The sequence below is a fragment of the Rhamphochromis sp. 'chilingali' genome (genome assembly GCF_963969265.1).
Source record: "Rhamphochromis sp. 'chilingali' genome assembly, chromosome: 5".
Lineage (NCBI taxonomy): Eukaryota > Metazoa > Chordata > Actinopteri > Cichliformes > Cichlidae > Rhamphochromis > Rhamphochromis sp. 'chilingali'.
This window is the reverse complement of record NC_137932.1, coordinates 16,724,356-16,736,368: the sequence shown is the minus strand read 5'-3', so window position 1 is coordinate 16,736,368 and position 12,013 is coordinate 16,724,356. Positions and strand designations below refer to the sequence as shown.

General features: G+C 39.3%; 2 protein-coding genes across 7 annotated transcripts in view; one reads left to right on the top strand and one right to left on the bottom strand.

The window, feature by feature from the left end:
• The window catches only part of rgs6 (regulator of G protein signaling 6), a 114,432-nt gene extending 107,108 nt beyond the window's left edge, over window positions 1-7,324 (top strand). For all 3 annotated transcript variants that reach the window (XM_080882482.1, XM_080882481.1, XM_080882483.1), the window contains exons 14-18: window positions 959-1,084; window positions 3,080-3,266; window positions 4,494-4,583; window positions 5,115-5,168; window positions 5,906-7,324. In XM_080882482.1, coding sequence (XP_080738608.1) covers window positions 959-1,084; window positions 3,080-3,266; window positions 4,494-4,583; window positions 5,115-5,168; window positions 5,906-5,956 — 508 coding nt within the window. In that variant the 3' untranslated portion in view covers window positions 5,957-7,324. The remainder of the gene's footprint in view (window positions 1-958; window positions 1,085-3,079; window positions 3,267-4,493; window positions 4,584-5,114; window positions 5,169-5,905) is intronic.
• Window positions 7,325-8,575: 1,251 nt separating this feature from the next.
• lama2 (laminin, alpha 2) overlaps window positions 8,576-12,013 on the bottom strand; it is a 228,061-nt gene continuing 224,623 nt past the window's right edge. For all 4 annotated transcript variants that reach the window (XM_080883708.1, XM_080883710.1, XM_080883709.1 and 1 more), the window contains 2 exons: window positions 9,868-10,087; window positions 8,576-9,702 (listed from right to left, as the gene is read on the bottom strand). In XM_080883708.1, the coding sequence (XP_080739834.1) occupies window positions 9,542-9,702; window positions 9,868-10,087 (381 nt within the window). In that variant the 3' untranslated portion in view covers window positions 8,576-9,541. The remainder of the gene's footprint in view (window positions 9,703-9,867; window positions 10,088-12,013) is intronic.

Genomic DNA, 12,013 nt, shown 5'->3' with positions numbered 1-12,013 from the left:
GAACAGTCCTTTCTTCTAAATGTTGGAACACTGAGCTACTAGTTGTTTCGCTGTCAATGTGGATGTTGGGTATCGGCATGACTTCATATAGCATGGAGGGTCAAGCCTAAGACCCTTACTGGATACAGACGCCCCAGGTGGGAATCAAACGTGTGACTCACGCTCTAGAGGCGTGTAGCTGCTATACAGGCATGATTTTTTTTCTTGTAAAGCCAAAGTGTGACTGACCGAGTACTGATCAAGCACTAATTGCTTTGGCAGAGAACTTTTGAACTAGTGACGGACATTTACAGATCACTCAGCCCAAATCAAAGAAAACACATATAAGACCGATCAAACAAATGAACTGCCTTGCTACCAAATTATTAAACATAAAGAAAAGTAGTGCTCTCAACAAGGTGCACTATGATTGGAACTGCTGAATACGCAGGAATTCATTAGATCAGACACATGATCACTGTGCCTAATGTAGCTTAATAATTCATCTGAATTGATTAATTGCAGGATAAGAGAACATATTCCCTGCAGAGATTGTAATGATTGGATTTCAGATGAGCACTGTCATAATGTGCAGCTTTTCATAAACCAGTATCACATCCACATCAGACCCTTTCGTGAGTCCCAAAGATCAGGAGGATTTTGCAGTTTTAATGTCTCATCTCTATCTTCATCTTTCCTCTGTTTTCACTTTTTAGATCTGTCCACACTTTCCCAGCTGTAATTAAGTCTCAGACACTAGTTTCATTCTTTATTTTTTTAAGGACATTGTAACTATTGTCAAAAACATATTGAAAGTAGAGTTTTGTGAATACTACAGATTTTTCAGCTTAATTTGAGGGGAACACAAATATATTGCACTGATAATTTTGGAAACACAGATATTTTTATAGAGGGGCTGCAATATACATATATACATATATAACAATAAACTGCCAATCTCTATCTCCATCTTTCCTAGTAAGGAGCCCAGTCAGCAGAGGGTGAAGAAGTGGGGCTTCTCTTTGGAGGACGCCTTGAAAGATCCAGCAGGGCAGGAGCTTTTCCTCAAGTTTCTAGAATCAGAGTTTAGCTCAGAGAATCTCAGGTGAGCAAAATATATTTCAGTCATCACTGTTGTATGTTGAAGTGATATTTTCCTGCTCTTTTTAACCATGCTGTACTGAACTCAATTAATGAAGAAAGGCAAGTAGTGCACAAGCACAGATTTTGTGGTGAATTTTTAAAGGCAGCTTATTCTGCATTATAACAAATCCTCTGTGCTTCATAGGATAACATTTAAGACATTCAGTTGGACATTTGTGCAGCTCCCCTTTAACAACGTGAGGAGAGTATAAGAGTCGATCAAAAGCTTTCACTTCCATGAAAATAGGCAGAAATTATTTCTTCTTGGCAACCTCATTGTTCCAACCTACCATTTCAACCCACTTGGAACATGGAAGAGCAATCAAGTGAAGGTTTGCCAGTTTTTAGATACCTAGAACACTTAAAGAGAAGCGCACAAACCACACTAAAATTCTGCTCATCGAAATTTCAGGAAAAGAAAAGAGTATTAGAAAGGAGCAATACTGAGCTACAATGTTATGCAGATGTATCTCTTCTAGTATTTTTTTTTTTACTCTGTTGGATAAATCTAAGATAAAAACAGTTTTTGAAAGGTCTTATCACCATAAACAACAATGTTGTATCGAAGAGAAGAAAAAGATGCAGCCTTACAACTCTGATAAAAATAACAAGACTGAGCTAATGAGGTACACATCAATTTTCTTAACTGCTCATTCAATTACGTAAAAGTCATAGCAGCAGCAGTAGAGCCTGTCCCAGCTGGCTCTGCTGGGTGAGGTGCAGAGTACACAACGTGCCCTACCACAGGGCCTCTTTAAACAGACAACCACACTCCTCCTATGCATTTAAGACGTAATTTAAGTTGTCGTGCCTTAAAGGAAAGATTCAAAGGGAAATAAGATTTCACAGAACTACTTTACTTCTGTCTACACATCAAAAACAGAGTTGTAGAGCACCGGCAGTAAGCATACTAAGAGAAACCGCTAGCCCGACGATCCATCACACGTCACAAAACATTTCAAAACTCGTGTTTTTAGGCTCATGGCAACTTTTCCTCAATCTGTCTGTTTAATTTTTAAGTCCATGAATGTTTTTGATTTCTTTGACTTGTTCTTGTAATGGTTTACAGCTCACATTAAATACAAATTTACACACTAGGCACTGTCATATTTAGTCCCTTATGCACCTATGCAGCAATAAGTGGGTGTTTTATAGTGTGTGGGTGGGAGAGAGAGATGAGGCATCTCTGAAATCTAGTGAGAGAGACAGAAACGTGTTAGGAATAAGAGTCTGGGGATGAACTGATACTATGGAGGTTGTTGATACTTCTGAGCCAGGGGGAGATCCACTACAGAGAAAAAACACACACACATAAGCAGGGTGAGATGCAGAGCGGGAGGGCATACACTCACATCGCTGTTCACCCTTCAGCTACGCCACCAGTCTCCTCACCTCCATCTGTTGTTCTCTTCTTCTGGACCCTTAATTGCTTTTGGTTTTATGAGGGAGCTTTTGGAGGAGTGGCACAGAAAGAGAGAGTGTCAGTTATTGAGAAATAGAGAGTGAGTGAGCAAAGCACACCCCAGAGGTGCTTTGCTCTATATTGCTAAACCAGTCCACAGATCAATATAGATAGAAACTAATATTGCAGGCAGTCTGCTTCTCTGCTGCCCCTGGTATTTAACACAGTTTAAGTTTTTTCTCTGTGTCAATATTTAAAAGAAAATTATTCTCGTGTGTCGTCGAGGAAAGGAGGAGAAAGTTTTAAGAGCATTTTAGAAAGAAAGAAATCAAATACATGTAAGTCAATGTTCTGGATACTGACATGTTTCGAGAAAACTATGTTTGCTTTGCAGGAAGGTTTCACTTTTAATTTTACCGCTCTAATCATACAGAAAGCTTTCACTGTCCTAAACTCGCTAATCTATCTAAAGATAAGTTATCACCAGTTACATGTTTAGCATGCAGATTTAAAGGTCTATGCCACTGATGTGTGTTTCTGTTTGTGTTGTTGCAGGTTCTGGCTGGCTGTGCAGGAATTAAAGAGGATACCTCAGCACGAAGTTGCACAGAGGGCACAGGACATCTGGGCAGAGTTCCTGGCAGAGGGAGCGCCCAGCTCTATTAACCTGGACTCCCACAGTTACGAACGCACCAGCCAAAACCTGAAAGACCCTGGACGATACAGCTACGAAGATGCACAGGTGAGAAGCAGAGGAGCATGCAGTGCATTTGAGCTCAAGTAAAATTATTTGAACTTGAAAATTATAAAACCAGTCGGACTTCACAGGGTTTTAAAGTGGAGCTGATGTAACAATATATCAACCTCTTTAAACCTACATATAGAAATTATATGACTGGGAAAAAAAGAACCTGCTCTTAAAATCCTGTCCAGATTTATGCAACTTTTTGGCAAATGCCAGCTGAAATTTGTCTGGCTGAACTGAGAATTAGTGGTACTCATAAATAATAAAAGGTGAACTACAATACTAAGTGAATCCTAGAAAAGGAGTCATTTAGCAAATTGCATTTATTTCAGTTAGCCTCATTCTGTTCTCTCACTACTGAGAAAAATGTCCCTACTTTTGATCAGTGATTGCAACACATTTACACTGCAAATACACACCTCATATCCTTTGGAGTGACTTTTGAAAAAGTAAAGCAGACAGGCAAACTTACATAGCAAGGCCCCAGCCAGTCAGCAGATTTGAACCCAGGACCTTTTTGCTGGGAAACAACAATGCTAACTAATGCACCGCCATGCTTCTGAAGTTTAATTCTAAATGACCTAATTGTGTGACTGGTTGTCTGTCTCTGTGTTAGACCTGCAATAGACTGTTGACCTATACTATGACAGCTGGGATAAGCTTCAGTAATTTCCTGTGTATCAGGATTCCCCAGTTATGTGACTGACTCCAAATAGGCCTGCTTGAGGTCAAGAGTATTACCACAAGGCTCTATTCTACATTCCAACTTAAGTTGGTTATATCTCTGTGGGTTTTCTGTGCTTCTTTCAGAAGCTCTGCCCCACACTATTGTCTGCTCCATTTGTCTTTCTTACATGCTTCACCAGTATCAACTAATGGGTCTATATTGTGGAGTGATTTCCAGAGAATACGTCTCATTGGGAGATAGATGGGCGGGGGGGTACTGGGCGCTGCGTAGCATCTATTAAATTCCGTCTCGTGTCACAGGCTTAAATGGGACGAGTTAAACAAAGAAAAGATTTCTCCTGTCAGTTACCTGGCAGTGTGCCTCAATCATCCTCTCCCACTGAGAGGGTCTTGTTCAGTTTACTCTGCTTGAGTTGGCAAGTTTTGTACATCATCGACACATAGTTATATATAAACATAGCAGAATTGCACCGCCATCCTTCCGACGCAAACTTCTCCTTCTTACTTGCTGTGTATCCCATCTTTCTGACCTCTAAGGACCACATCTACAAGCTGATGAAAAGTGACAGCTATTCACGTTTCCTGCGCTCCAACCTGTACCAGGACCTTCTGATGGCGAGGAAGAAAGTAAGTGACTGTGTCATCTATTTATGAATTACTCTCTGTGGACATACAGAAGCTGTATCATTGAACATTAGCATCAGTGAAGCTGAGACTAAGGCAGGCTCCCCGACTTTACTTGGTAGAGATAAGTGGACCAGTCTTTATGACTTAATGACTGCTCAAAGTGCACACACAGCACTGTAACAGTCACACACCATGAGATACAGTATAATTTGTGAATATGTCAAAGGGCATTTTGACATGTTTGACACTGGATTGATGGGCAACCTGCCTCTAGCAGGGCCAGCTATGAGGCATGAGGGGTGCACCGCATTCGGTCAGCTAAATTGCTGAGACGACTGCTAACAGCCCTTTTTAGAAAAGAAAGTGGAATACGGCATAGTATTTTCCAGCAATTACTGTAATATCAGTAATGTTTAAAAATATGCCTGCAATCTTGTGCAATTTTTGCGAACTGACTCTGAAAGTGAAAGATGCAATTTTGGCTTCGAAAGAGTTGAACTCTCACACTCTTTACTTTTTGCTCGACTCTAGCCTGAAACGGAGCAGGGCCGACGCACCTCCCTGGAGAAGTTCACTCGCAGTGTGGTAAGTGTCCCGCTGCGTCTGGTTTTAATTATTACAGCTACTTTATCAAACTTTTTTTTAATTGTACATCTGTGCTAAAGTATTTTTTGTAGTCATTAGATACTTTTGCAGCTACAAAGGACATTTACTTTTTTAAAACAATGGTTTAAAAGAATGGCGTATTGAGTAATAAAGGACTGTCCATTGTACAAATTAGTTTGCCTAACTGCGTGACTGCAAATGAGGGAAGAGGCAGGATGCAGGCAAAACAATTACAATGTAAAATTACAGCTAAGCGGTTTGAGTGATTTCTGTATTCTTCAGTGTTCCCTTTGGGGTGCCATTTGCCATGTGTTGCCATGTTTGTTTTTGCTTTATGAAATGCATTATTTCTTTCAGTTCAATAGATGAAGCCTTTGGTTTGCAAAGACATGGAACTGTGACCAAACTATGCATTTCTCTGCAGACACATTATGAGCTTGATATCAAAGAAGAAGAAAAAAACGTTATTTAAGTCTTATTGGACTTCATATGGCAAGCTTGGAGCTCCCTAAGGCACCTCTCATTGCATACTGTCCCCCCCCCCCCCCCCCCCCCCCCTTTTTTTTCAGGGCTAATATAATGTATTCTCACCTTGAGATTTAATATATTTTTGCAGACAAAGCTCTATGTGCATGCAGGTCATCCTTCTTCTTTTTCTCCTTAGCTCCTTAGAAATCTTGAGAATAAAACTTTAAACTATGACTCTTCTTTTCCAGGGCAAGTCATTGACAGGCAAACGACTGACGGGTCTCATGCAGTCGTCCTGACAAGGCCTGGATGAAGAATAGGTGGAACCATACCCAGAAGAGCTGCTTACCTATGGGAAGCAGGTGGAAAAGGACCCTGGGGTGTGCTTGTGTAGCTATGGGAGGTGGATAAGTGCGCCAAACAAGCTTACACCACTGGATTGGACTACTACCACATGTGAAACTCACCTCAGATCAGTTCAAGCGGACCGACAGCATGCAATAAGTCACCAGACCTGACACCAGTGCTGTCACAGTGTAGATGATAAACAACGCTACTCCTCTTAGGAAGTTTCTACAAAAATCACCTGTACTAAGGAAAGCCGGGCTCAGTTGTTTCTCTCTATCTACTCTCATGTTAATATAGTAGCTGAAGAGGCTATTGCTTTTACTTTCAGTGATATAAACACGGAATGCTTGAATGCCTTGACAGATGTCAAACGAGACTTAGATTAAATGCTGTAGCTAGCTGTTTTATCTCATCATTCACTACGATGATATAAGGGAATGAAACACTGGGAGCAGTTTACAGATGCTTGACTGCCAGGTGGTGTAGTACACTGAACTTATGATTGACTAAAGCTTTTAGATCAACTTACTATTGTATGACACAAGATATGCCTCTGTATGTCCAATGCCGATTTACTTGGTTACAGTGTGCGCTCACATTTAAATCAGCACACTTGCTGCTTTTGTCTGTCTCCCTGCACTTATAGCTGTGTAATGTAGTACTGTAGTTGGTACAATAGTATGTGTTAGTATGTGCAACAGTAGCTACTAATACTGAAGTTAGTACAAGCACAAGCTGAAATGTCTGCTTTTAAATTCAAGTAAAGGGCACCAAACACGAAGGCCACACGTATCCTGGAAAGCTAACCAAAATCAGTGTTGACCTGATCATTTGGACATATTCTTAATCTACAAATCAATAATTACTTTGCCCTAAACATATGTTGTGGACACCCAGAGGTGAACATCTTGTCATAAAAAGGTGAGTTGGTAGGTTTACAAACAGTTGTATTGCTTTAAACGGGTGGGTGGATAAAGGTTAGGCTTTACTCTATCTTCTAAACATTCCACTGCAGGCGGCCACAGTAATGTTTATTTGGCTGACTTCTTACCATTCTTCACTTTGTGTAAAGATGACAATAAAAGAGGAATGCACAATAAAGACGGAGTTTTGGACCCTTATGTCAGCATGTCCATTTCTTCTTACAGGGAAAATGCATCAGATGACACTTTCAATAAAATCCCAGAATAAATGCATGTAACATGTAACAGGTGCATCTTTGCACTTTGTAGTTACATACTGCCCCCTAGTGTCCGTTGGGTAGTAAGTACTGGTTAAACGTCTCACTTTCTGTCATTTGCTGGCACGTGGAGCAAAACCATTACAGCTGGGCAACAAGTACGCTTTAGAAATGTACTATTAAAACCTAAATGTTAAACAGTGCAGCTTTAAAGTGTTGTCGCTCTTGAATTTGATGCTTGGGAAATAAAGACTGATTATTACATCTAATGCTACAAAGAGCTTTTAGTATCTTGCCATCTTAGTAATAGCTGTGAAGTGCAATAGCGCCATCTGGTGGGCATTTTATTAAGAAACGGTACATTTTTTTTTCTCTTTTCTATTATCTTCCTCCTGTAAGTCAGTCTTATATTAATCTTCATCAAACAAGTATGACTACTGTTTTATTCCGATAGTCTCCATGTTATATTTGAATAAGGCATATCTTTTTTTAGATTTCCCTCTATACACCACTACAGTGGGTTTCAAATCCAGCAATATGTAATTCAAGTGCAGACTTTCAGCTTTAATTCATGAGGTTCAGCAAAAGAATTAGAAATATTTTGAGAGGCTCAAAAGTATTTTGACAATTGACAAGAAGTTTGAGACTGTTGCCTTGTTATTCCATGACAAACACTCGACCCACCTCTGGTTAATTCCAAATGTTGAACTTCATTTTGGTAACTGAGACTGTCAATATGACACCCAAACAGATGTCAGTGCAGGTAAAGGACTTTGACCTTAAGGTCAAAGTCACTGATATTCATAACTTGTCTGAGATTTTTACTAGATGCACCTGTAGTATTGATTTAGACATCGTACACTGCCTCAATCTCAAGTTATTGTGTTCACAAAGTTAACGGCAATACCCTATCAGCAATTTACAGTCAAGAGGTAAAAATGAGTGACTGGCCAAATTATTATGGATCTAACTGTACACTTCCTGGATAAAACCATTTTGTCCCGAGTATCAAATTTTTTATTTTACTTTTATATTTTAGTGATTCGTTAGTGTATGTTCTACATATAGTTGTAAAGCTTTAAGTGCATACTCAAGTTTTGTGGGAGAGATCAAAACACTTAAATGTTTCTTGTGCATTATTGCTTAAAAACATTGATCAAAAATTCAGACGTTCTAAACCGTTTTTTAGAAAAGAAGGTATACGAAGAACAGACAGGAAAAAAAAAAACCAAATCCTGGTGCAACTGTTTCCAAGATAAAAGACAAAACTGAACTTATTCAAAACACCAAAAAATATCCCAAAAAGCAGCACCTGAGTACTGTAAGCACATGTATTGCAATGCAGGATTTTAATACTTTAGATGACAAACTGAAACACAGTGAGACTCACTTCATAGCCATTACAAATTTATTGATCAGAGCTTCACATTGTGCGCAGGTCTGATAATAAACTGAGAACTTCTTAGTAGATGTTTAAGGTTATATTTGAAGAACTGGGATGGGTGGAGTGTAAAAGCGAAGCTTTCGATTTACCGTTCGATCCACGTCCCTACCCTCATCCTATGGTCATGAGCTGTGGGTAGCGACCAAAAGCGAGAGAAGCGGCAGAAATGGACTTCCTCCGAAGGGTGGCTGGCCTCTCCCTTAGAGATAGGGTGAGAAGTTCAGCCATCCAGCAGGGGCTCAGAATAGAACCGCTGCTCCTCCAAAGGAGGCAGTTGAGGCGATTCGGGCATCTGGCTAGGATGCCTACGGATGTTTTGGGCATGTCCCACTGGGAGGAGGCACTAGGGCAGACCCAGGACATGCTGGGGAGATTATAACTCTCGGCTGGTCTGGCAACACCTTGGTGTTCCTCTAGACAAGCTGGAGGAGATGGCTAGGGAGAGGGAGGATTCCTTAGGCTGTTGCCCCCACGACTCAGCCCCAGATAAGCGGAAGAAGATGGATAGATTGATGGATGAATTTGGTACTTTAAAAATCACACTGAGCAATAGCATGTTGGTAGCATCAGAATAATTGTTTGGTTAGACTTGTTGTTGTTTATATTTCAATTTGAGTGAAGAAAAACGCTCAGAAAGACATTTTTGATGTTACAATGCAAAAAGTGTAGCTGAGCTGGGCACTTATTTTTTAGGTACTTACACCAAACAAATGAATTGTGAGTAGAATTAATGAATGGCTGTAAAGGTACACTAATTTGGGAATAGAGAAACGTGTCACGAGTTGCAGGACTTAAAAGAGTAATGACTACACAGCTAACACACAAATTCACTCTGAGGAAATGGGTCAACACATAAATTGGCATTAGGTCCCTTGGGAAAGCTGAGACCTTATTGAAAAGCAGTAAGGAGAATTAGGCAGCGACAGCGGGACAGGAAAGAGGCTGGACTCCTCTAATCTCCAGAGCCTTGTTGAAGTGCACCTCCATGGTCTTAGAAGACTTGGTGATCTTCAGGTTTCTTATACAACCATGAAAAGAGGTGCTGGTAGAAAGAGCTGCCTGGTGAACTCCAGCTGAGACAGAAACAAAAACACATAATCAAATTTACTCCATAATCCCTGAACAGGCTCTTCTCCTGTAACAAGTATGTTTTCTATATATGCTAACAACAATTCATATGTGTTGGCATGTTTCTTTACATTTGTCCAAGTATCATTTTAGGTAGGTGGCATTCATACCAGGATATCCTCCAACATATATGGGGTCGCTGGTGTCACAGGTGACAGAGTGTGCATACGGACTGGCTGCATCGCTCTGCTTCCCATCAACCACCAGCTCCAGCTTGTTCCGTTTCTTGGTGGCGGTGACGGAGTGCCACTGTCCATCACAGAAGCCTTCTCCCTGAGGAACGTGCACTGCCGTAAAGCGCCCAGCTCCATTGTCAACATGGAAGAGCAGCTAAGAGGGAGGGAAAGGCACATGGAAACAACAAACAAGCTTACTGCATGTAGTCAAACTAATTTCATAATTCTTTGAAATTCTTTGAAATTAGTTTGTGAAAAGTTTTATAAAGTTTTCACAAAAAATACTAAGTAAAAATTACTTTTTGTGACAAGTTTATGTAAAAAAATAAAATCCTCAATTTGTGGAGATGGACCAAGAACATGTTTGATAGTCCCAAACCTCACAACTGAAAAAGCTTTCTCTCTGGAGGTTTTTTCCCTTTATGTTATTTTTGCTATTTTTTAAGGTTTTTTTAAGATCAAATTTGTATCAATGTCCTTTTCCTCTAAGCAGCATTTATTTTATTTTACAATGGACTAAAATCTTAAAAAATGACAAGTGTTTAATTCTTCTGTTGCTTCTTATTTCCGGGCCTGCTTCCAGCACAAGGTTTAACATTCCTGTTGATTTTAAAACAGATTTATGTTTTCTTCATTTGAACATACATAGTTTATGTGCTATGGTTATGCTTAGCATTTGAGCACATTCTAATATTATAGTTTAATTTGAAATCTGGTTAGGCAAATCTATTACAAATACAGATATTAGTGTTGATGGGTATTATATGTATATAGGACTGAGTGACCTAAAAAAGTCAGGGGTATTATAATATTTGGCAAAAACTCTGAATCAGTGAGTTTTTGATCATTTCAGTTTTTGGTACTTGATCCTTTGAATCCCTCCAGATTACACTTGGCTACTCCAGAACATCCTCAGTTGTCAGAAGTGCACTACCCTCTTTAATGAAGCTTTTATTAAAAGGGAATTTTAAGTAAATGGTTCTTATGGAAGACTTGAATTGGAATAATTTAAGTTTGCTGTGACTCTCTAAATCAATTTCAGATTACTGACAACTAATTCAAGATATCCAGGAAATTTTTAATGCTAGAACCACCAAAGAGGTCACTTAGCGTTAACTTATTTATTTATCGCAATCGTTCCACATTAATGTCCAGCAGCTTCGGTTGTTGCTAATGACGACGACCTTCTGTTATGATTTTGTTGCAGAAAGAGCAGAGCCATGGATAATTTTCAAACAAGATATAAAACATGTTTACTGAACAAAATATATATATTAAAAGTCGAGATACTCACTTATATTACAACGTTTACATATGCTGGATTCTTTCTATAACTGAGCACTGAGATTTATTACAAACCTTAAAGCGTTTACCTGCCACTGTACATTGTGTGCTTGTGCTGGGAGGTCTGTTTGTCATTTCATAGCCTCAGCCACTGGTACATTCTTATTTTTAAGGTCTTATTTATATGGTCTGCGCCTGTCTTACTGACTTCCATTAATCAAAAAATTGTGGGAATTACTTTTATTGATTTTTCAGGGTTTATTGGTGATGACATTTATACATTTTGGTTGCTTTTGTATTTTATTTTTATTGTTTTTATTTTAGAGTACTTAACTTGTGTATTTTTTTCTGTGTGTTACCAGTTTTTTGCAACTTCACTGCTGTATTTCTTGCCTAGAAAACTAACACACTTGTAAAAGAGATTTTTGATCTCAATAGTTATACTGTCCTGCTTAAATAAGTAAAAAAGTCAGTGTTTAACCGCTTAATATATCTGTAATATTATAATGTGAGTTTTTAAATATGTGCATTTCACACAAATATTATTCCTTTATACTACAGTCCATTATACTACAGTCAGGTTAGTGCAGTTTTTAAAGTGTGTGGCACGCCCCACTGGAGTTCTGACAGGTGGGGCGCAAGTTACCTGGCAGAAAAGTCATGCAGAACTAATGTTTAACATCAGAATCACTTTTACGGCGGAAAGAAACAAGAAATTTGCAGCAGTTACGTTAATAATATGCGCATCCGCTGCATCCCTGAAAAGCTGCACGCAGCCACGCGTGTAATTCAACAG